Consider the following 25,699-nt stretch of genomic DNA (forward strand, 5'->3'; position numbering starts at 1 on the left):
TAGCACTTAATTGTCTGCATTTACTTTCCTCTTTTCTCTTCAGGGCTTTGTTTGTGAGAATCCTGCAGCTCCCATTAAGATTGTAAAGCGCAATGCTCCTCCCTGCCTCAATGCATTCTGCCGGCTGGGCTGTGTGTGTGCCAGCCTGGCACAGGACCGTCGTATTACCCACTGTGGAAAGATTGAGTGTATATTTGGCTGCAGCTGCCTCAGGCAGAAAGTGGTTGTGCTCAAAAACTTAAAAGGACCAGATTCCAGTGCGTCTGAAGAGGGCCCGTCCAAGAAGAGCAAGAAGAGAAAGCGGATGAGGATGGCATATAGTGAGTTTCCTCTAGTTAAAAAAATGACCGAGTTATGAAGCTCTATGACTGGTTCAAATAAATAAAGTTGAAAAAATAGTTTCCATACAGAAACAACTTTTCTATACTACATTAGATGAAATGCGTTGATGCACTAGTCGCAAAATGTGTCCATCCTAATGTTGCAGTTAAATGACATATTTTGTATTAATTTCTGCTCATTTACCGGATTATTTTCTAACTTCAGCTCTGAGAGAGGTGGAGACAGTATCAGAACCAGCTCGGCGTGTGAGAACTTTGTGGAAGCACAACGATGGAGAGATGGACCCGGAGCCCCTCTTCGCCCCAACACCAGTCTGTCTTCCATGGCTTCCATTACAGGAAGAGTCTCCAGCAGTGGTGCGTCGTAGAAGGGTGTCTATCTATCCATAAATGTTAGAATACACCACTGTAAAAGTGGTATGTATTTTCTTACTCCTCTGCCTTTTCTAAAGGTGTATTTTTTGCAGGTGAGAGCGGAGGAAGGGACCATGACATGTGCCAGAGTGCGTGTGTTTCAAAGCAAGAGCACAAACCGACCTGAGGACATTGACAACCACTGCAAACCAATAGACTCCTCACCAGGTAAGTTCACTTAATCAAATTTGTCATAATTTTCTTAATTCCAAACATCTGTCTGCGATTTATATCTATCAGTCCATAAACCACATCAATAATTAGTTGCATCCAACAATCATAGCCTGCCCTGAAATGTATTTCTAATGGCTGTTGACTTTGTCTCTTGATGTAGTGAACCCTTCCAGGAAGTCAGAGAAGTCACCCTCCCACGGTTCCCAGTACACGGAGCCCTGCAAGCGTCTGGAGATCGTGTCTGAGTGTAAGTGGAGGAGCCTGGCAGACAGGAACTTGGTGCTGAGGATTGTTTGTGAGCACATGGCCCAGGACCACCTCACCAACCCCTTCTGGGTCAAAGGCTACCTCATCAAACCCGTGTCTCAGACCCTGAGGAACGACGGCGAGAGCTGCTCTGTCCACTACAAGGTACATATCTCCCGGGTCTCGCGACCGGACGGAGTGGAGGAGGCAAACAGTGAGGAGGAATGGATGAGAGAGGAAGATGAAGAAATGATGGAGGAAGAGGAGGGGGAGATGGAGGAGCTGAGAGGGGAAGATAAGGAGGTGGAGGAAGGACAATGCGCAGAGGAGAAGCAAAGAGAGCAGGAGAACAAGGCTGTGGGGAAGAAAAAGGGTCTGAAATGGAAGGGCCTGCCTTTCTTAATAGGAATTTCTCCTGCTGGCCTCCTTACTGCCAATCTAAAGCAGATAGAAATCTCAGACAAGGAACTTGTCACGGTAAGCATTTTAAATACCTAGAGTTCCCCCCAAAACACATCTGATGATCAGTTCATTTTCCTACTTTATTGATGTGGAACGACACCCTATTCCCTATGTAATGCATAGGGTGCTGGTCAGAATTAGTGCACTACAGTGCCTTCAGAAAGCATTCCTATCTTTTGACTTATTCCACATTTTGTTGTGTTATACCCTGAATTCAAAATGGATTAAATATATATTTTTTCCCTCCCGTCTACACACAATCCCCCATAACGAAAAAGTGAAAACATGTTTTTAGAAATTGTAGCAAATGTATTTTTTAAATGTAAGTATTCACACCCCTGAGTCAATTTGTAGAAGCACCTTTGTCAGCGATTACAGCTGTTAGTCTTTCTGGATATGTCTCTAATAGCTTTCCACACCTGGATTGTACAATATTTGCCCATTTATTATTTTCAAATTTCTTAAAGCTCTGTCAAATGGGTTGTTGATGATTGCTATACAGCCATTTCCAGGTCTTTCGATAGATTTTCAATTAGATTTAAGGCAAAACTGTAAGTCGGCCACTCAGGAACATTCACTGTCTTCTTGGTAAGCAACTGGCCATCTGTTTTAGGTTATTGTCTTGCTGAGAGGGGAATTCATCTCTGGAAAGAAGACAGAACCAGGTTTTCCTCACGGATTTTGCCTGGGCTTAGCTCCATTTAGTTTATTTCTTTATCCTGAAAAACTCACCAACTCCTTAACGATTACAAGCATACCCATAACATGATGCAGACACCACTATGCTTGAAAATATGGAGAGTGGCACTCAATAACGTGTTGTGTGTTTGGTGGCAAATCCTGCAACACTTTGCATTCAGGACAAAAAGTTAATTGTTCAGCCACATTTTTTGCAGTATTACTTTAGTGCCTTGTTGCTAACAGGATGCATGTTTTGGATTTAAAAAAAAATCTGTATAGGCTCAACTCTAACTGTTTTAAAGTCACTATTGGCCCCCATCTACCAATAGGTTCCCTTCTTCAGGAAAGCATTGGAAAACCTTACTGGTCTTTGTGGTTGAATCTGTGTTTAAAAATCCACTGCTTGACTGAGGGACCTTACAGATCATTTTATTTCAGATGTAAATTATTTATTATACTGAACAAAAATATAAACGCAACATACAACAATTTCAATGAAATAAATTCATTAGGACCTAATCTATGGATTCCACATGACTGGGGAAATGGGTTGGCCTGGGAGGGCATAGGCTACCCACTTGGGAGCCAGGTTCACCCACTTGGAGGCCAGGCCCAGCCAATCAGAGTGAGTTTTTCCCCACAAAAGGGCTTTATTACAGACAGAAATACCCCCCCCCCCCCCCAGGTGAAGAAGCCGGATGTGAAGGTCCTGGGCTGACGTTGTTACACGTGGTCTGCAGTTGTGAGTTCCGGTTGGATGTATTGCCAAATTCTCTAAAGTGATGGAGGCTGCTTATGGTAGAGAAATTAATATTCAACTCTCTGGCACCAGCTCTGTTGGACATTCATGCAGTCAGCATACCAATTGCACGCTCCCATCAAAACTTGAGACATCTTTGGCATTGTGTTGTGTGACACAACTGCACATTTTAGAGTGGTCTTTTATTGTCCCCAGCACAAGGTGCACCTCTGTAATGATCATGCTTTGTAAGCAGCTTCTTGATATGCCACACCTGTCAGGTGGATGGATTATTTTGGCAAAGGAGAAATGCTCACTAACAGGGATGTAAACAAATTTGTGCACAAAATCTGAGCAGATTTTTATGCGTGTGGAACATTTCTGGGATTTTTTATTTCAGCTCATGGAACATGGGACCAACACTTTACATGTTGCATTTTATATTTCTTCCACACTTTGACATAATGGGTTATTGTGTGTAGGCCAGGGGGGGAAAGAATCTACATTTAATCCATTTTAAGTTCAGGCTGTAACACAACAAAATGTGTAAAAAGTCAAAGGGTGTGAATACTTTCTGAAGGCACTGTAGAGAATAAATAGGCTGCCATTTGGGACTCACACTATATCTAGCTCTGAGGAGAATACACATGGTCCATTGCTACTCACACTTTCCCCTGTGTATCTGTAGGTGAATGGCAGGTCCTACCCCAATGCCAAGCTACAACTGGGCATGATGGGAGCCATGCACCCAGCCAACCGACTTGCTGCTTACCTCATGGGCAAGTTACGGAGGCCTACCGGTCCAGAGCCGTCTATGGCATCCTCCGTCTCATCACAGCTCATCACACCCCCCTCAGAAACCCCTGAAGATGCAAGGTCCTCAACGGGACAACCGGCCCAGTTGACAGCCACTCCTACCACCAGTCTTACCATGGTTACCACCACCAGTGTTCCCTCTGTCGTTTCAGTTGCTGCAGGCCCTACGTCCATTGGTGAGAACTACTTTTTCTTGTTAATCGTACCTGGAATAATAGTACTATTTAAGCATTAAGGTCCGAAGAGGTGTGATATAATTAAGCAATAAGGCCGGAGGGAGTGTGTTATATGGCCAATATACCACTGCTAAGGGTTGTTCTTACGCATGACGCAACACGGAGTGCCTGGACACATCCCTTGGCCGTGGTATATTGGCATTATACCACTTACCCCCGAGGTGCCATATTGCAATTATAGACAGGTTACCAATCTAATTAGGGCAGTAAAAATAAATATTTTGTCATACCCGTGGTATACGGCTGAAAGCCGTGGTATATCAGACTCTATACCACGGGTATGACAACACATGTATTTTTACTGCTCTAATTAGCAGCAGGTGTCCACATACTTTTGTAGTGTATATTGGCCATATACCTGACCTCCTCAGGCCTTATTGCTTAGATATACCACGGCTAAGGGCTGTTCTTAGGCACGACACAAAGCAGTGGAATACTGGAATATTTTTCCTTTTATAAACCAGTTACCTACAGAGAACAGTAAACAAGTATTTTTTTGCATGATATATTGTCTGATAAACACGTCTGGAATGTTGTTTCAGCCAATCGGCATCCATCCTGTATAGAACATTTTAATAGTTCAATTACAATTAGTTTTTTAGTCTGATGCAGAAAGCTGTTTTCCCTCAGAGCAATTAAATTTTGTTAGCAGTATCAGATTCATGACAGATTCACACATGTACACAAGTCGCGGGACACTGAACCTCTACCGCCATCTCTGCCCCACAGTGACTAACCTGCCCCCAGCGGGAAAGGTCTTCACACGGTTTGTGGTCAACCAAATCAGCTCCTCACGGCAGAGGCTGCTCCTCACTAGTGATCCTCCACAGTCGTTGAGTAGTATTCAGCAGCTTGCCGTGCCCTCTACCTCTCTGGTAGAGGTAGCCTCAGGTAGCTCTTATGCCAGTTCCTCCACTGGTACACCCAGTCCTGCCACCATTATTAGAAAGCCCCTCTAATCTATTTGTGCTGCTATCTTTAGTCCCCAGCCTTCCACAGGCTAACCGTTGGTCCCATGGCCTGCCACTTTCATATTGTCTGTTTGTGGTCGTGACTCGTGACACATACGCATAGTGCTAGCATAGCTCTGTTTAAAATCTTCACCCTTCTTGCCCATATCCCAAATCTGTGCTCTTCCCATCTCATCCTGGGTTGCTCTGATGTGGTGATTGTTCTGTGCGGTGCGTGGTTGTTTGTGGTGTGTCTTCTTATCCATGCTGTTTTCCATCGTTGTTGAGAAACAGAAAGCTTTGTTTTTTTTAGGTGATGTGTCTCTTCCAAAGACCTCCCCAAGCAGCGGAATGGTTACTTGTCCCCCCATGCTGGTGCTCCCTGACCCAGGGATCAGTAACGCTGTCAGAATGGCGTGTCCTGCTACGTCCCAGACTCCGACCCCTCTCATCCCCCTGACCCCTCTCGCAGCAGGGCGGAGGATGGTTCTGCAGCCGGTGCGGAGTGCCTCAGGGACCACCCTATACCGGAACCCCAACGGACAGCTAATCCAGCTGGTTCCCCTCAGCCAGCTGCAGGCCCTCAACCCCAACCTCGTCATGCGCAACAAGGGTGAGTGTCTGACAGTTGACGATATTAATGCCAAGGCACTGCTGCTCTGTCACATGCAAGACTGAGTATGTTAACCCCTTAGTCTCGTGGGGATTGGTTTATATGGATAGGGCTAAATAATGTTTTTTGCAGAAGAAATATGGAAAGCATATGCATAACCATGTTAGCAGCCCCGTCTTTACAGAATTACTGTTTACTTTATGCAATCCAAAAACGATCCATTTATTAATTGCTATCTGTGTCAGGTGGGTATAATTTGAAAGAGTGATTTATTGCCAACATGACTGGCGAAATTATACAATACAATCTTGCTGTGTTAAGCTGTCACAGGGAAATTCAGAGAAGCATATCCTAATTTTGGTGCGCATTGAATGGAGTCGAGTGCATTTCGATGCGTGGTGCGCAACAAATTGTCTTCAAAATATAACAGACATCGGCACATTCTGTTCAGGACAACCCAGGGTATAACGTCGTTTTGCTACTGTACATCAAACATAGTGATCATAAACCAGGGTTCATCAACTAGGTTTGGCCTCTGGCCCAATTTTTTACGAGCTAATAGTCAGCTGTCCATAACATTTGGTTGAAGTTGGAAGTTTACATACACCTTAGCCAAATACATTTAAACTCAGTTTTTCACAATTCCTGACATTTATTCTTAGTAACAATTGCCTGCCTTAGGTCAGTTAGAATCACTTTATTTTAAGAATGTGAAATGTCAGAATAATAGTACAGAGAATGATTTATTTAAGCTTTTATTTCTTTCATCACATTCCCAGTGGGTCAGAAGTTTACGTACACTCAATTAGTATTTGGTAGCATTGCCTTTTAAATTGTTTAACTTGGGTCAAACGTTTCGGGCAGTAATTTTGGCCCATTCCTCCTGACATAGCTGATGTAACTGAGTCAAGTTTGTAGGCCTCCTTGCTCGCACTCGCTTTTTCAGTTCTGCCCACACATTTTCTATAGGATTGAGATCAGGGCTTTGTGATGGCCATTCCAATACCTTGACTTACTTGTTGTCCTTAAGCCATTTTGCCACAACTTTGGAAGTATGCTTGGCGTCATTGTCCATTTGGAAGACCCATTTGCGACCAAGCTTTAACTTCCTGAGGTCTTGAGATGTTGCTTCAATATATCCACAATTTTCCTTCCTTGTGATGCCATCTGATGCTGCCACCCCCGTGCTTCACAGTTGGGATGGTGTTCTTCGACTTGCAAGAGTCCCCGTTTTTCCTCTAAACACAACGATGGTCATTATGGCCAATCAGTTATATTTTTGTTTCATCAGACCAGAGGACATTTCTCCAAAAAGTACAATCTTTGTCCCCATGTGCAGTTGCAAACCGTAGTCTGGCCTTTCTTTATGGCGGTTTTGGAACAGTGGCTTCTTCCTTGCTGAGCCGCCTTTCAGGTTATGCCGATATAGGACTTGTTTCACTGTGGATATAGATACTTTTGTACCTGTTTCCTCCAGCATCTTCATAAGGTCCTTTGCTGTTCTGGGATTGATTTGCACATTTCGCACCAAAGTACATTCATCACTAGGAGACAGAATGCGTCTCCTTCCTGAGCGGTATGACGGCTGTGTGGTCCCATGGTGTTTATACTTGCGTACTATTGTTTGTACAGATGAACGTGGTACCTTCAGGCGTTTGGAAATTGCTCCCAAGGATGAACCAGACTTGTGGAGGTCTACATTTCTTTTTCTGAGGTCTTGGCTGATTTCTTTTGATTTTCCCATGATGTCAAGCAAAGAGGCACTGAGTTTGAAGGTAGGCCTTGAAATGCATCCACAGGTACACCTCCAATTGACTCAAATGATGTCAATTAGCCTATCAGAAGCTTCTAAAGCCATGACATCGTCTTCTGGAATTTTCCAAGCTGTTTAAAGTAGAGGTCAACCTATTATGATTTTTCAACGCTGATAGCGATACCGATTATTGGAGGACCAAAAAAGCAGATACCGATTAATCGGACGATTTATTTATTATAATAAAAAGTTCTTATTTGTAATAATGACAATTACAACAATACTAAATTAACATTTATTTTAACTTAATATAATACATCAATAAAATCAATTTAGCCTCAAGTAGATAATGAAACATGTTCAATTTGGTTTAAATAATGCAAAAACAAAGTGTTGGAGAAGAACGTAAAAGTGCAATATGTGCAATGTAAGAAAGCTAACGTTTCAGTACCTTGCTCAGAACATGAGAACATATGAAAGCTGGTGGTTCCTTTTAACATGAGTGTTCAATATTCCCAGGTAAGAAGTTTTAGGTTGTAGTTATTATAGGACTATTTCCCTCTATACCATTTGTATTTCATATAACTTTGACTATTGGATGTTCTTATAGGCACTTTAGTATTGCCAGTGTAACAGTATAGCTTCCGTCCCTCTCCTCGCTCCTCCCTGGGCTCGAACCAGCAACACAACGACAACAGCCACCACATCGAAGCAGCGTTACCCATGCAGAGCAAGGGAAACAACCACCCCAAGGCTCAGAGCGAGTGAAGTTTGAAACGCTATTAGCGCGCGCTAACTAGCCAGCCATTTCACTTCTGTCACACCAGCCTCATCTCGGGAGTTGATAGGTTTGAAGTCATAAACAGCGCAATGCTTGACGCACAACGAAGAGCTGCTGGCAAAACGCACGAAAGTGCTGTTTGAATGAATGTTTACGCGCCTGCTTTTGCCTACCACCGCTCAGTCAGATAATTGTATGCTTGTATTTTCAGATTATATGCAACACAGGACACGCTAGATAATATCTAGTAATATCATCAACCATGTGTAGTTAACTAGTGATCATGATTGATTGTTTTTGTAAGGTTGCAAGATTGGATCCCCCGAACTGACAAGGTGAAAATCTGTCTTTCTGCCCCTGAACGAGGCAGTTAACCCACCGTTCCTAGGCCGTCATTGAAAATAAGAATGTGTTCTTAACTGACTTGCCTAGTTAAATAAAGATTAAATAAATAAAAGGGGAAAAATCGGCAGCCAAAAATACAGATTTCCGATTGTTATGAAAACTTGAAATCGGCCCTAACTAATTGGCCATTCCGATTAATCGGTCGACCTCTAGTTTAAAGGCAGAGTCAACTTAGTGTATGTAAACTTCTGGGGCACTGGAATTGTGATACAGTGAATTATAAGTGAAATAATCTGTCTGTAAACAATTGTTGGAAAAATGACTTGTGTCATACACAAAGTAGATGTCATAATCGACCTTCCAAAACGATAGTTTGTTAACAAGAAATTTGTGAAGTGGTTGAAAAACGAGTTTTAATGACTCCAACCGAAGTGTATGTAAACTTCTGACTAACTGTAATTAGTATATAATAATAGCACAATTAATTGGCCTACACTACAAATTCAACAACATTTTTAACACATCTGATTAGTACATAATAAATTAATTGGCAATAACATAATCATTTTGATCTGATCACGCTCATAAAATCACCTTGTCTCTATTCAAGTTAGCTATATTGTCAGCACCAGGCGCTGTTCACCTATTGTTTGCGCTGCAGTTGCAGCTTTACGTTTCAGCACCACAAATTGGTCCGCTGCCTGCTTTATTAGTTGACTGTCTCCTGCATTCTCTCTCTTCATGAATTAAGTTAAAATGTAACTTTTGCATTATTTAGGTAGGGTAACTCCCATCGCATTTGGGAGTTTTTGCATCTCGGATCTGAGATTCGTTTTTTTTATTTTTTATTATGAAATGTTGGGGCAGTGGGGGGCCAAATACTATTGCTGATAGGCCAGATTTGGCCAGTTGGGGTACCCTGTCATAAACGATGACACTAGAGTACATTTGTTTAATGGATGGGAATGTGAAGTGCACATTTAGACTGTTTGGCTTGATTGTATATCATCAAAGCGGTATTTATTATAATCCTCAATGTCTCATCTTTCAAAAATGTAGTCCTCTTAATTTACAGTATTTCCCACACTCAGACAATTTTATTTTTTAAGTTGCCCAATTAGCGGGAGGCATGGGGCATCTTCTTGTCGCTCGCGGTGCTAAAGTTCAGAATGGCTGTCAGTCAGAACCCACACAGAGCTGTGAAGAGAAGACCCTGAGCTCTGACGTCATGTATAGAATGTTAATGTACAGCCACTGCGTTCCAATCTGGGCGCTGATCAATGTAAAGGGTTAATTAATAACCATTTTATGGAACAATGATTTGAACATTTTAGACGGATCAGGGAGTTCTATAGTCGTCTATGTATAATGTGAGGTTATTATCTCTACTGAATGAGTGCTGTGTGAATACATATTTAGTTTGTTGTTGTGTATTATAATAATTGGAAAGTTGCAGAACCTTTTCTCCTTTTTCTTTTCAGGGGGTTTGATCAGTTTAACCACACCTGCGTGCTTGGCCTCGGGATCCACAGCCACCCTTAACAGCTCCCCCTCCACCACCTCTCTCACCACATGGCAGAACACCATCACCACCGTCCCCCTGGTCCCTTTCACTGTCCCAAAGACTCCAGGCAGCCCCACCACCCCTAAAACCACGCCTCCCGAAGTCACTTCCTCCATACCAGGCTCCAAGTCTATCAACACCAGTAAAGTTAATCTCTCACCTGCTGAGGCAAATAGCGGGACGTACACTTTGAAGATTGTTCCTCAGACAGGTAACAAGGAGCCCATCATCATCAAGTGTCCCAAGGTGCCAGCCCAGCCAGCCCAGGGCTCCTCCAAGGTCATGCCTATAGTAGGGGGCTTTACTGTGCTGCAGCCTTCCCCAAAAACCACAGTAATTACTGTCAAATTCCCCACGAAGACTGCTATGGAAACAGGTGTCCAAGTTGCCACCACCACCACCACAGTGGACTCCAATGCAGACTGTAAGGTCACGTCTGAGCTGTATAATTGGATGCTGCCTTGCCAGAAAAGCACAAAAAACCCTGTAAGCCACAAGTTTAAATGTATTAAAGCTGACACTATCTCCACAACAGACTCCAGTACAGATCCTAAGGTCCAGCCTGAGGTGGGACGAGTGCCCCCCAAAATCCTCAGACCCCCTATAACCCCAGTTCCAAAGACAGATGCAACTTCGACACCTATCTCGTCAGCGGACTCCAATGTAGACCCCAAGCTCCTTCCTAGGATGGCTTGTGTCAATCAACCCTACCAGACCTGGACAGGACGACCGAAGAAGAGGAGGAAGGAGGTTGAGGTTGTGGATCCGGTGGAGGATGAGGACGACTCTGACGACTCTGACGACATGGACGAGGGGACGGATGAGGAGACGGACAACTCATCTGACGAGACGGATTGTGTTAATTCCTGTGTTAATGAAGAGGATCTCATCGTCATCAGTGTAAGAACTCTTTAAGCTTTATCCAAGACACGTCTGTTTTCATATTCCGTCACCTAAACAGTAGAGTAGTCTGTCCCTTTCTTGGTTTGTCTTATTTGTGTGGGTAGGCCCGGGCTAATTTAGATGTTAGTTTTTGCAGTTTGCACCCCATGATAGCGCTCCTTTCTGTCGTTTCCTGTAGAAGCAGCTGAAGCACAAACACAACGTGCTGGAGAGGCATCGACGCTCCGAGCTCCAGGGACGCTTCCAGCAGCTGAGGGAAACACTGGAACTTGACGAGAAAGCTGCTAAAATTAAAATCCTCAACGACGTAAGCACCAATAAGTCAATAAAATCCCTTGAATTAAAGGGTGCTTCCCCATATTTTCCATATTCCCAATATAGTGCACTACTTTTGACTAGTGATGGGGGGCGGGGGGTTGATACAGTTGCATATCGCAATGTTATTTTGGACGATATTATACTGAACAAAACTATAAATACAACAATTTTAACCATTTTACTGAGTTAGCGTTCATATAAGAACATTAGTCAGTTGAAATAAATTCATTAGGTCCTATGGATTTCACATGACTGGGCAGGGGAGCAGCCATTGGTGGGCCTCGGAGAGCATAGCTCCACCAATTTGGGATCCAGGTCCACCTACTGGGGAGCCAGGCCCACCTACTGGGAAGCTAGGCCCAGGCCATTCAGAACAAGTTTTCCCGTCAAAATGACTTTATTACAGACAAAAATACTCCTCAGTTTCATCAGCTGTTCGGGTGGCTGGTCTCAGACAATCCCGCAGGTGAAGAAGCCGGATGTGGAGGTCCTGGGCTGACATGGTTACATGTGGTCTGTGGTTTTGAGGCCGGTTTGACATACTGACAAATTCTCTAAAATGACGACGGAGGTGGCTTATGGTAGAGAAATTAACATTTAATTATCCGGTAACAGTTCTGGTGGATATTCCTGCAGTCAGCATGTCAACTGCTCGCTCCCTCAACTTGAGACATCAAGTGGCATTGTATTGTGTGACAAAACTGCACATTTTAGTGGCATTTTATTGTCCCCAGCACAAAGTGCACCTGTGTAATGATAATGCTGTTTTAATCAGCTTCTTGATATGCCACACCTGTCAGGTGGAGGAATTATCTTGGGGAAGGATAAATGCTCACTAACAGGGATGTGAACAGATTAGTGCACAACATTTGAGAGAAATAAGCTTTTTGTGCATATGGAACATTTCTGGGATCTTTTTTCAACTCATGAAACATGGGACCAGTATATACCAGTATATATCGATACTTTGACCCCGCAATACTTTACCTGGCGATAGTCGGCTGTACCGTTATTTTTCATCCCATAGCTTGTTCTCCATCTTATTTTTAAAAAGTGAGCCAACCTGTTTTCAGCACTTTTATTTCCATGACCGATGGCTCTCTCTTGTCTCTCTGCAGCAGACATATAGTGAGCAATATGTTTGGAACATCAAATCATAATAAATCACAATACATATAGAATAGTTAGAATCACAATACATATAGAATAGTTAGAATCACAATACATATAGTATCAGCACCTAAGTACTGTGATAATATCATATCGTGAGGTCCCTAGCAATTACCAGCTTTACTTTTGACCAGAGCCCTATGGCACTATACAGTGGGGCAAAAAAGTATTTAGTCAGCCACCAATTGTGCAAGTTCTCCCACTTAAAAAGATGAGAGGCCTGTAATTTTCATCATAGGTACACTTCAACTATGACAGACAAAATTAGATTTTTTTTCTCCAGAAAATCACATTGTAGGATTTTTAATTAATTAATTTGCAAATTATGGTGGAAAATAAGTATTTGGTCACCTACAAACAAGCAAGATTTCTGGCTCTCACAGACCTGTAACTTCTTCTTTAAGAGGCTCCTCTGTCCTCCACTCGTTACCTGTATTAATGGCACCTGTTTGAACTTGTTATCATTATAAAAGACACCTGTCCACAACCTCAAACAGTCACACTCCAAACTTCACTATGGCCAAGACCAAAGAGCTGTCAAAGGACACCAGAAACAAAATTGTAGACCTGCACCAGGCTGGGAAGACTGAATCTGCAATAGGTAAGCAGCTTGGTTTGAAGAAATCAACTGTGGGAGCAATTATTAGGAAATGGAAGACATACAAGACCACTGATAATCTCCCTCGATCTGGGGCTTCACGCAAGATCTCACCCCGTGGGGTCAAAATGATCACAAGAACGGTGAGCAAAAATCCCAGAACCACACAGGGGGTCCTAGTGAATGACCTGCAGAGAGCTGGGACCAAAGTAACAAAGCCTACCATCAGTAACACACTAAGCCGCCGGGGACTCAAAACCTGCAGTGCCAGACGTGTCCCCCTGCTTAAGCCAGTACATGTCCAGGCCCGTCTGAAGTTTGCTAAAGAGCATTTGGATGATCCAGAAGAAGATTGGGAGAATGTCATATGGTCAGACGAAACCAAAATATAACTTTTTGGTAAAAACTTGTGTTTGGAGGACAAAGAATACTGAGTTGCATCCAAAGAACACCATACCTACTGTGAAGCATGGGGGTGGAAACATCATGCTTTGGGGCTGTTTTTCTGCAAAGGGACCAGGACGACTGATCCGTGTAAATGAAAGAATGAATGGGGCCATGTATCGTGAGATTTTGAGTGAAAACCTCCTTCCATCAGCAAGGGCATTTAAGATGAAACGTGGCTGGGTCTTTCAGCATGACAATGATCCCAAACACTCCGCCTGGGCAACGAAGGAGTGGCTTCGTAAGAAGCATTTCAAGGTCCTGGAGTGGCCTAGCCAGTCTCCAGATCTCAACCCCATAGAAAATCTTTGGAGGGAGTTGAAAGTCCGTGTTGCCCAGCAACAGCCCCAAAACATCACTGCTCTAGAGGAGATCTGCATGGAGGAATGGGCCAACAAAAGGTATATAACAAAGTATTGAGATAAACTTTTGTTATTGACCAAATACTTATTTTCCACCATAATTTGCAAATAAATTCAAAAATCAAATCAAATTGATTTATATAGCCCTTCGTACATCAGCTGATATCTCAAAGTGCTGTACAGAAACCCAGCCTAAAACCCCAAACAGCAAGCAATGCAGGTGTAGAAGCACGGTGGCTAGGAAAAACTCCCTAGAAAGGCTAAAACCTAGGAAGAAACCTAGACAGGAACCAGGCTATGTGTGGTGGCCAGTCCTCTTCTGGCTGTGCCGGGTGGAGATTATAACAGAACATGGCCAAGATGTTCAAATGTTCATAAATGACCAGCATGGTCAAATAATAATAAGGCAGAACAGTTGAAACTGGAGCAGCAGCACGGTCAGGTGGACTGGGGACAGCAAGGAGTCATCATGTCAGGTAGTCCTGGAGCATGGTCCTAGGGCTCAGGTCCTCCGAGAGAGAGAAAGAAAGAGAGAAGGAGAGAATTAGAGAACGCACACTTAGATTCACACAGGACACCGAATAGGACAGGAGAAGTACTCCAGATATAACAAACTGACCCTAGCCCCCCGACACAAACTACTGCAGCATAAATACTGGAGGCTGAGACAGGAGGGGTCAGGAGACACTGTGGCCCCATCCGAGGACACCCCCGGACAGGGCCAAACAGGAAGGATATAACCCCACCCACTTTGCCAAAGCACAGCCCCCACACCACTAGAGGGATATCTTCAACCACCAATTTACCATCCTGAGACAAGGCTGAGTAAAGCCCACAAAGATCTCCGCCACGGCACAACCCAAGGGGGGGGCGCCAACCCAGACAGGATGACCACATCAGTGAATCAACCCACTCAGGTGACGCACCCCTTCCAGGGACGGCATGAGTGAGCCCCAGTAAGCCAGTGACTCAGCCCCTGTAATAGGGTTAGAGGCAGAGAATCCCACTAAAAAATCTTACAATGTCCTACAAAATCCTACAATCTCATTTTGTCTGTCATAGTTGAAGTGTACCTATGATGAAAATTACAGGCCTCATCCTTTTAAGTGGGAGAACTTGCACAATTGGTGGCTGACTAAATACTTTTTTGCCCCACTGTATATGGAATAGGTTGCGATTTGGGACTCATAAAAGGTATTATTTGTGTATTTTGTTATTGTGGCCTATCAGAGCGGCGCTCTAGTTTTGTTTTCGTTGAAGCAACTATCCTCAATAGATAACAAGTCAACTCTGTTATTTAACTAGGCCAAGGAGGAGATCAAGGTATTGACAAAGAAAAGCACCAACGTGGAGAAGCTGAGGAGTTCGCTGACCATGGAGAGAGCAGTTCACGTCAAGAAGATGTCCCAGTTAACTGGTAATAATGGACATTACATTTGACCCCCCCCCCCACCTCTCCATTTCCTCTTATGTACTTCCTCTCTCCTCCTGTAACATGTCAACATTCTGTATTCTGTGGGTTTGCGACAACTAATGTAAAAAAAATATTTAAAAAAGTATTTGTGGATGAATGCATTTGACTGATTGATTGTACATTCAACCAACGTGTTTCCTCCACAGGAGAGTCTGAGGAACAGATACTGACGAACATCAAGTACATCGGTTCCCAGCAGAAGATCGAGAAGCTGCACATCAACTGGAAGAAAGAAGAGAAAGTCTCCTCTGCTGTCTCGTCTTCCTCAGTTGTTTCCACCTGCGGTGAGTCTGAGCAGAGGCCAAGGCCTGGTCCCCTGTCAAAGAGGACCACAGAAGAGGCTCAGGGGGGTAAGAGCATGGGAGGAGTGACAGCAGAAACGGAGGAGGACAGGGATGAGGTGTTGGACCTTCTGGAGGACACGGAGGACGAGAAAACCGACAACTCCTCAGATGAGACCGAGGATTCTGACGTTGACGACGACAAAAACTACAACGCTAAAGGGCACGTCATCAATACCATCAGTGTAAGAAATAATTGATTATTCGGTTTCTGTAGATTAGATCTCTTCCCTTGAGAATTGTCTTTTTTTTTACCGTTTTCTTAATCTCGTTACGACTCATCTGTCTTTCAGGATGTGGAGGAAAGCTTGCTAGAGGATGAGCCTGTGGACATTGAGAGTGTGGAGGACAATGCAAAGAAGAACACCACACCACAATTGAAGGAAAAACGCACTAAAGAGGTGGAACGACCTTTTATTCCTTCCTTCAAATATGGTTATGCTGTGATTTCAGTGTCCATGGTTGTAATTTGCGGTGTTTTTGGTTCAATGTTGCCATTAGCACTGGGACTTGCACAACAAATATGAGAGACAACGCTGTGCTGAGTTTCGGAAGAGCTTTAAAGCCCTGATAGAGACTTTGGACCTTGGCAACCCGACACCTACTAATGTTTTCATCCTAGGGCAGGTAAGACTACCGATGCATCCCAAATGGCACCCTGTTCCCTATATAGTGCACTACTTTTGACCAGTGCCCATAGGACCCATAACACCTCAGAGCTTGCCTACGCTCTCCAGAGAACTCTTGTATCACATGATTTACCTTGCCATACGGTACATTTCAATAGGTGGTGTAGGCATCCACATTACATGGATGCCATTACATTACTCCCAAGTGGCACTGCGGTCTAAGGCACTACATCTCAGTGCTACAGGTGTCACTCCAGACTGGTTCGATCCTGGGCCGTATCACAACTGGCCGTGATTTGGAGTCCGGGTTAAGGGAGGGTTTAGCCGGTGTAGGGCGTCATTATAAATAAGAATTTGTTCTCAACTGACTTGCCTTGTTAAATAAAGGTTCAATAAAACATAATAAACATGATACAACTTTAATCAAACTTATACGTCCTCCAGCGATTTTATTTTTAAATTTTAAATAAATGTTTTTCTTTTTAAAACTTTTACTGTTGAAAAAACATTTCCAGTAAAGAAAAAGAAAAAAGTTTTACGCCAAATTATATATATTTTTGGGACACAACTGCAAACTTCAAGGAGTTGATCTGATGGGGATTCGTGATGTCATCGGCCTCCCTCCTTGCTTGAGGAACAACAGAGGAGCAGTAGAGAACAAACGAGGAAAAGCTCACCCCTCTTCTGCCATGTCATGATGATACTTGGACCACTTATTAAGATGTGCCTTTTGTTAAGTAAATTAGGTGATCAATGAGCTGAAAAGGAGACTGGAGTGAGACTTTCAATATTGATTGTTGGGAGTGTTAAGTAAAATAAGCTATGGCCATTTCAATTTTTCTTGATGATTTTGTTTAGGAAATGATTGTCATATTCAGGGAAGTTAGCAGACTAATTCATTGACGCTGCCTTGTGACATACAGTACCTCCCAGAACTGCATCGAGTTTTATTTAGTAAGTAACCTCTTCACTAAATGATACCAAGTATTGTCTGTTATTTAACAGGCCCGAAAACAAGTCATTGACCTGAGAGACAAATGCGAACGCCTGGAAAAACTGAAGAGTGCGCTGACTGAAGAACGAGCTGCTTATATCAAGAAAATCTCCCAGAAATCTGGTAATGGGCCTTACATTTGACTATCGTCTCCTCTCCAGTCTCTTCCTCCGGTAACACTGGCCTGCTGTCTCTCTCTACAGGAAAGACAGAGGAGCTCATCCTCAGGAAACTTCAGGACATCTCTACCAAACAGAAGAACATGGACGTGATGTTCAAAGGGAAGCGGAGAGCGGCGTCCTCAGCCCCCTCGTCATCAGTCTTACCCAATAAAGCCATCTCACCCAGCAGCACTCAACAGCCTAAGCCAAAATCCCTGGCTCCCGGTCTGAAGTTAAAGGTGGTACCCACCCCTGTCCCACACTCTATTCCCCCACAGCCTGCACCCAAACAACCCAAGACAAGTCCCATCATCTCCCCACCCTCCAGGAAACCCCTCTCAACGTGTCGTTCTCCAGGTGAAAGGACAAGACCTAACATCCTGTCTCGCAGGAAACCACAACCTCCCCTAGGTAAGTCACCCCTCCCTCTGACCGTGTTGCTGTCTAGCTGCACCAAATGGGTCGGGCTGACTGCAGATCTAGAGACTGAACTTCCATGGGAAGAAATAAAGCACTGTCAATCATTTGCATTTTGTTTTTCTGCCTCAACAGATTCCCCACCTGTTCATGCTCGGTTTCTCCCTCCTCAAATGCTGTCTATAGTGGGGGGAGTGATACCATCTCAGCAGGGGATCACTAAGAGCCCAATGCAGCCTGCCAGTTCTCTGCTGCCGGTAGGACGCGTCACTGGAATCGAAATGCAACAGTCTCTAATACCAGGTAGGCTTTCAGTGACTCAATGTACTCAAAGTTGCATACCACTTTTTTTTGTTGATTTTGATTCTGATTCTTCTTAAATTTCTTTTTTTAGGTGTTGCTTCAGTTACCATCTGTATCCCCTCAATGTCACAACCCATTTCTCTCACTCCACCTCGTAATATCCTCAACAGGGGAGGTAACTTCCGACACGTTTTTACCGCTTGGATGTAGATATCTATGAATCTGATTAGGTTAGCTGAATGTTATGCCATTGAGATAAAACCTTTATTTTGTTTCCTATTTTTCAGTTCCTCATATCGCCAATGTGATTTCACTGGTCAAAGCCCCTCCACGTGTGTCAGGGGGAGCTCCGAGGAGGCCATCTCCAGTGAAGGGTAAGGGAAGTGGACTGGAGGACGGGGAGGTGCTGGGGAAGCAGCTGGACCACTCTGGAGACGGTGTAAAGCTCAACGACGCAGACAGGAACTCGGATGAGGAGGACGAAGACAACGAAGAAGGTGACGTTGAAGACGAGAGTCTGACGTCTCTCCTCAACGAGATCGTCTTCCTCAACCAGCAGATGACCACAGACAACATCAGCCCCAGTGGTCTTCCAGTGGTCACTCACAAACCAGCCACTGAGCCTGGGGAGGTTGGTACGGACCGGTCCTCACCACCACCACCACCACCGCAGGGAGAGAAGGAAATCATCAGAGATGGAGATGACGAGCGCTCCCTCAGCCCCTTGTTTCTGAGACTTGACGAGGACCTTCTGGGGCTGAAAGAGAGACAAGGCCAGGATGAGGCTTCCAAAGGCCCAGGCCTGCCAGTGCCACAGGCAGAGGACCTTAAAGTGGGTTCTGGATCCAACGAGAAACCATCAGACACAGGTTCTGCTCCTGCTCCGATTGTCAATGGGCACAGCCCACAAGGACCAACATGCACTGCAAAAGGTCACGGTGTACTTCAAAAGGCGTTGACACCGCCTCCACTGCTGCAGATGAAAGTTGGCGTGGCCAAGGTGCTGGAGACCAATGATATGCCGGGGGATGCCCTAGCCCCGCCCCCGCTACTGCAGATGAGGCCAATGCCGAGGCTAGCCCCACTAGGACTAAAGAGCAACCCTCAGACGTAGAACTAAGCACTAACTAACTCGGGGTCAATGTTGTAGCCATCTCTCCTCAAGACCCTTACTCACATGGGTCGTAATCATTTGTCACCAAACTGACTGAAACAGGGTTGGACTTCTACCTGAACTTGTCCAATAAGAAATGTTCATTTTTGTTTTTCTGTTGCAAAAAGTTTCACCACGATGTGCTGTAATAAATATGACCCTTATGTGGCTCAACCAATCAGGGATAACTACATTTAAAGGTACAATGTAGCCGTTTTATCTCTGTCAAATCATTTCTTGGTAACAATTAAGTAGCTTACAATGATTGTTTTCAGTTAACATGGTCAAAAATAGTTTCTTAGCAAAGAGCAATTTCTTATGCAAATTTGCTAGGGGAAAACGAGCGGTTATTGGTATATTAACTTATTTATTTCCTGGTGACGTCAACAGGCAGGCTAAAACACCATCCTACCAAAATGGGTAGAAATGTATATTCAAACCACTCTTACACTAAAAGCGCATGATCAGAATTTTCACAATTTCACAGTATTAATCCAACCTCATAGTGTGTAAATATATCTAAAACACAGGGCCTTTGAGATCCTTGTAAAAAAATGTTTTTATTTATGTCTTCTGCACATTTGTTTTGTTTTATAAGCGGCACTACCTAACGTGCCTATTGGATATCCAAAGATGTTTGTTTGTATCAATATATACATTATATTGACTTGAAATGCAGACTGACATGACACTGTTCTGACAGTCAGGAGTCATGTTTTTCTCTTCAAATTAGTCGATTTGGCTATTTCAGCCACACCAGTTGGTGCAAATTTATAAAATCGAGCACACAACCATGCAATCTCCATTGACAAACATTGGCAGTAGAATGGCCTTAAGAGCTCAGTGACTTTCAACGTGGCACCGTCACAGGATGCCACCTTTCCAACAAGTCAGTGTGTCAAATTTCTGCCCTGCTAGAGCTGCCCCAGTCAACTAAGTGCTGTTATATTGAAGTGGTAACGTCTAGGAGCAACAACGGCTCAGCTATGAAGTGGTAGGCCACACAAGCTCAAACAGGACCGCTGTAGCGCGTTGCGTGTAAATATAATCAGTCCTCGGCTGCAACACTCACTACTGAGTTCCAAACGGCCTCTGAAAGCAACGTCAGCACAATAACTGTTCGTTAGGAGCTTCATAAAATTAGTTTTCATGGCCGAGCAGCTGCACCCCAACCAAAGATCACCATGCGCAATGCCAAGTGTCCGCTGGAGTGGTGTAAAACTTGCCGCTTTGGACTCAGCAGCAGTGGAAACACGTTCTCTATAGTGATGAATCACGCTTCACCATCTGGCAGTCCGACGGACCAATCTGGTTTGGCGGATGCCAGGAGAACGCTACCTACCCCATTGCATAGTTTGGTGGAGGAGGAATAGTAGTCTGGGGCTGTTTTTCATGGTTCAGGCTAGGCCCCTTAGTTCCAGTGAAGGGAAATCTTAACGCTACAGCATACAATGATATTATTCTGTGCTTCCAACTTTGTGGCAACAGTTTGGGGAAGGCCATTTCCTGTTTCAGCATGACAATGCCTCCGTGCACAAAGTGAGGTCCATACAGAAACAGTTTGGGGAAGGCCCTTTCCTGTTTCAGCATGACAATGCCTCCGTGCACAAAGTGAGGTCCATACAGAAACAGTTTGGGGAAGGCCATTTCCTGTTTCAGCATGACAATGCCTCCGTGCACAAAGTGAGGTCCATACAGAAACAGTTTGGGGAAGGCCCTTTCCTGTTTCAGCATGACAATGCCTCCGTGCACAAAGTGAGGTCCATACAGAAACAGTTTGGGGAAGGCCCTTTCCTGTTTCAGCATGACAATGCCTCCGTGCACAAAGTGAGGTCCATACAGAAACAGTTTGGGGAAGGCCCTTTCCTGTTTCAGCATGACAATGCCTCCGTGCACAAAGTGAGGTCCATACAGAAACAGTTTGTCGATCGGTGTGGAAGAACTTTACTAGCCTGCACAGAGCCTTGATCTCAACCCCATCGAACACCTTTGGGATGAATTGGAACGACGACTGCGAGCCAGGCCTAATTACCTAACATCAGTGCCCGACCTCACTAATGCTTTTGTGGCTGATTGAAAGAAAGTCCCTGCAGCAATGTTCCAACATCTAGTTGGGCGCAACGGTCTAAGGCACTGCATCTCCGTGCAAGTGGCGTCACTACAGTCCCTGGTTCGAATCCAGGCTGTATCACATCCGGCCGTGGTTGGAAGTCTCATAGGGCGGCACACATTTGGCCCAGCGTTGGCCGGGGTAGGCCGTCATTGTAAATAAGAATTTGTTCTTAACTGACTTGCCTAAATAAAGGTTACATAAAAAAAAAAATATATATATATATATATATAAAAAATAAAGCTTTCTCAGAAGAGTGGAGGCTGTTATTGCAGCAAAGGGGGGACCAACTCCATATTAATGCCCATGATTTTGGAATGAGATGTTCGACGAGCAGGTGTCCACATACTTTTGGTCATGTAGTGTATGAGGGTATGTTTGTGTATGTAGGAGAGCATGTATATGCATACTTATAAGGGTTAAGGTTTGTCATTTTGGTCACGTAGTGTATCTAGAATCAGTTTAGCCTTTTAGATCATAAGGAATAAGCTTAAAAACGGACCCCGATCTGTTGCTTTTCTTCCCCTTATTTTAAAGAGGAGATGCAGTGAATTTCGCATAATATTAAGCTACCAGGAACTCTACATTTTAAGGGTGTCCAGTATGTTCTGGTTTTAGAGTATATATCTACCATCAGAGCAAGATGATCTGTAGACAGATTGCTGATGCTGTTTGTGTTCATAGTACTATACTGTACTGTTGAGTGTATATGACTGTTTCAGAGGCCCTGTCTCCATATTGGAGTAGAGTAGGCCCTGTCTGCCATATCTTTGTGTTTGTTGCAAGGAAAGTTCTCGGTCGTAGTGAATTAAGCCTTAAAGGTTAAGGGACATTTCATCTGTTTTTGTATGGCACACTGTTTGCTACACTAACCACTGTGTGCACTGCAGACAAATCTCAACCTAAACTTAATAAGCAATATCCTAATAGGTCCCTGTAGGATGAATAGGTCATTGAATCTGCAGTCCTTGTGACCTTTTTAAGAGCAGCTTTACTTGTTTAGTGATGTATGTAATAATCGGACCCTGACATTCACTATATAATAGGAGTAGAGAAGGCTGTCCCAAATGGCACACTATTCCCTATATAGTGCACTACTTTTGGTCAAAAATAGTGCACTTTATAGGGAATAGGGTGCCATTTGAGGGAGAATGTATTTGGTGGTAAATTGAGAGAAATACATTTGCTGTAATTACTTTTATGCTGCTAAGAGGTAAGCTTGCAGAATTAAAAGCCAACCCTCTTGTTAAACAGCATCAATACTTTGTTTTGCTAGAAGCATGAAGTGTAGATTTAATTTCTGTATAAAGTATAAAATACATGTTTTTATAATAATAGGCCATGTAAATAATTACTTTTTTCCCCCACTTTTAAGACTGTTTTTCTTCTTCTGATAATGGAGTTGTTTTTGTAAAGGTATTTCTGATATTTTTATATGGTGTCAATAACCGTTATGTTTAGGATGTTGGCATAAGAGAAATGAAGACTCCTTGAAATAAAATCTAACAATGAATGTTGGCTGCCTAGATATAAATTTCTGACGCAGTTACATTGTGTTAAATGATTTGAACAGTAATATTACTCTAAAGATTGAGTGACTTACTGTAACTGTACATATTACTTTGAACATATATGAAAAGGTATTACAGGAATATTGTGAAAGAACTGATCGTTAAAACGCTAAGTAATCTTCTCATGTTGGTTTCATTTGCCCTTTTTAAATATGTGGGAAGAGAGAGCTCTGACATTTTCCCAATTGACCCATGGGATCTAATTGCAAACTAATGACCTTATTCATTACCGGGCAATATCTTTAATTTCCCATGCGAAATTGAATTCGTAGCAAATGCGTATCCCAAATGGCACCCCATTTCCTATATAGTGCACTATTTCTGACCAAAGCCCTATGGGCCCCGGCCAAAAGTAGTGCGCTGTAAAGGTAATGGGGTGCGATTTGGGACGTAGCTATGATCTTCTGAAGTAATGATGCCATGGTGTGATAAAAAGCTGGGAACAAAGTTGCAGAACACTTAAAAGGTTCTCTCAAGTACAGCTGCGTTCTTCAAGGGTAAGTTGATCAGAACTATCTCCATGTTACTTCAGTTTTATTATACATGTTTCAGTTATTTCTTCTTTGTTGTCTGAAAGTTTGCTCAAAGTTGTTTATGAATGTTAGAATGAAGACATTTATTATCCTTGTTATTGTTACAAAAGTGTGATTTCATATCAGAAATTAGAATATTACTCTAGACCATGTCTTTCCCAGTGTATTGCCATTTTATTATAAATGTGATTTGACTGATGATTTGAATTTGTAATTGTTTGATCTGACACATTTGTTCAATTATCAGTTGATACAGGAACTCTGTTGAAAAGAACATGTCTGAAAAGGACTCTGTCCCCAGCTGGTTATTGCGAAGAAACAGCACATTGTCAATTATTGAAGACCTTTCCCTGCCCTTAGTCCCCTTCGAGGACTGCAGCTCAACCCGCAACTACGCTGCAACCATCATTCCTCCATTCTACCATACCCTCTCACTGCTCGGTATCTTTGGAAACGTCTGTAGCCTGGTGATCTGCCTCAAACCGTCTCGACCTTGGAGTATCGGCTCCATCGGAGTACTGAACCTAGCTCTGTGTGACCTAGCGTACCTGGCCTCCATACCGCCCAGGGCTATCTATGTAAGTGACAACTATGACTGGAGCATGGGCAGTTCACTGTGCATCCTGAGTAACATACTCCACTTTGTAGGTCTGACCTCCAGCACCATGTTTATCTGTGTTGTCAGCACCGACCGCTTCCTGGCTATTGTCTTCCCACTCGAGTCGCGGATGGTCCGCACCCCCCGCAACGCTGCCCTGGTCTCACTGCTCCTATGGGCCATTACCGTCCTGCTCATTTACCTAAGCTATCCTAACATCAACTACAGGGAGCGGAAGAGCGGCATCCGCTACTGTGGAACTGTGGTGACCTCAAGGTTCAGGTACAGCGCAGCCACCTACAATCTGTTATCCTACTACTCTGTGCAGGTGTCTGTTCCCTTGTTCCTCATCATCCCTTCCTATGTGAAGATTATAGCCCGGATGAGGCATTCGCGGCAGCAGAGGGCTGCAGGCAACATGCAGAGCCGGGGGGACAAGACCATCTGGCTGATTGCAGTTTTCATAGCCAATTTCTTTGTGTGCTGGGTACCAGGGCAGTTGCTCCATATTCTAGCATGCATCATTTTCTTCACGTTGTATGACCACACTAATACGTGTAGGGTGGCCAATGTTGTGAACCTCCTAGTGGAGTCATCCCAGTTACTCTACTGCCTCAATGCTATTCTGGATCCCTTTATTTTCCACATCCAAGAGGGGCTTTGGGAGCTGGTCAGTAAAGCACTAGAGTCTGTTGGTTGTAGAGTCTGTTGGGGTAATTATGCATGGAGTGGAAAGAAACATTTTGGAGGACCTCCTTCAGTCAGTGTAGTCCAACTGAGCTGAGATGTGCTTTTAGATGCATTTTGTCTGCTGTCTGCTGCTAGAGTGATGCAGAGAAAATGTAGGCAACGATGCATGCATTTAGCCTGGTTACCAGTCTGTTCAGATATTACATTCCATTCCAGAGACTGGGCTTTCTTAGAATATTCATATTACATCTGTTTTTTTTCTTCAATCATTTATTTGTTTTGGTGACATTTTTACAAGTATGTGGTACATTTTCACAACTCATAATACAAGACTCAAAACAGATCATCAAAAAGGCAGTTTAAAAAAAAACATCAATTGACTAACTATTTTGGTTTGTCTACTATATACAGATTTTGAAGTCTACAGAATGGAATTGTATGTTTGTAAAGTATACAAATATATACCATACTTATATACAGTACCAGTCAAAAGTTTGCACACACCCTACTCATTCAAGGGTTTTCTTTATTTTTAATATTTTCTACATTGTAGAATAATAGTCATGAAATAACACATTTTATTTGATTTATTTCACCTTTATTTAACCAGGTAGGCAAGTTGAGAACAAGTTCTCATTTACAATTGCGACCTGGCCAAGATAAAGCAAAGCAGTTCGACACATACAACGACAGAGTTCCACATGGAGAAAAAACAAACATACAGTCAATAATACAGTATAAACAAGTCTATGTACGATGTGAGCAAATGTGAGATAAGGGAGGTAAAGGCAACAAAAAAAAAGGCCATGGTGGTG

General features: G+C 43.5%; 2 protein-coding genes across 3 annotated transcripts in view; both read left to right on the forward strand.

Annotated features, from left to right (window-relative positions):
- The window catches only part of mgaa (MAX dimerization protein MGA a), a 37,249-nt gene extending 14,244 nt beyond the window's left edge, over positions 1-23,005 (forward strand). For both annotated transcript variants that reach the window (XM_029687712.2, XM_029687711.2), the window contains exons 9-25: positions 44-320; positions 547-698; positions 809-923; positions 1,090-1,652; positions 3,746-4,049; positions 5,373-5,672; positions 10,033-11,015; positions 11,197-11,325; positions 15,216-15,327; positions 15,531-15,910; positions 16,019-16,126; positions 16,227-16,352; positions 17,360-17,471; positions 17,552-17,920; positions 18,062-18,229; positions 18,321-18,404; positions 18,517-23,005. In XM_029687712.2, the coding sequence (XP_029543572.2) occupies positions 44-320; positions 547-698; positions 809-923; positions 1,090-1,652; positions 3,746-4,049; positions 5,373-5,672; positions 10,033-11,015; positions 11,197-11,325; positions 15,216-15,327; positions 15,531-15,910; positions 16,019-16,126; positions 16,227-16,352; positions 17,360-17,471; positions 17,552-17,920; positions 18,062-18,229; positions 18,321-18,404; positions 18,517-19,343 (5,109 nt within the window). In that variant the 3' untranslated portion in view covers positions 19,344-23,005. The remainder of the gene's footprint in view (positions 1-43; positions 321-546; positions 699-808; positions 924-1,089; positions 1,653-3,745; positions 4,050-5,372; positions 5,673-10,032; positions 11,016-11,196; positions 11,326-15,215; positions 15,328-15,530; positions 15,911-16,018; positions 16,127-16,226; positions 16,353-17,359; positions 17,472-17,551; positions 17,921-18,061; positions 18,230-18,320; positions 18,405-18,516) is intronic.
- An 866-nt stretch (positions 23,006-23,871) lies between these two features.
- LOC115146767 (type-1 angiotensin II receptor A) lies at positions 23,872-24,978 on the forward strand. The gene has a single exon (XM_029688817.2). The coding sequence runs from the start codon at positions 23,872-23,874 to the stop codon at positions 24,976-24,978; it is 1,107 nt and encodes a 368-aa protein (XP_029544677.2).
- The last annotated feature ends 721 nt before the right edge of the window (positions 24,979-25,699 follow it).

Source organism: Oncorhynchus nerka, linkage group LG18, assembly GCF_034236695.1.
Source record: "Oncorhynchus nerka isolate Pitt River linkage group LG18, Oner_Uvic_2.0, whole genome shotgun sequence".
NCBI classification, from domain to species: domain Eukaryota; kingdom Metazoa; phylum Chordata; class Actinopteri; order Salmoniformes; family Salmonidae; genus Oncorhynchus; species Oncorhynchus nerka.

What these genes read in the sequence shown, in the direction of transcription:
- LOC115146767 (XM_029688817.2), top strand. Translation starts at nt 23,872, where the DNA reads ATGTCTGAAAAGGACTCTGTCCCCAGCTGGTTATTGCGAAGAAACAGC.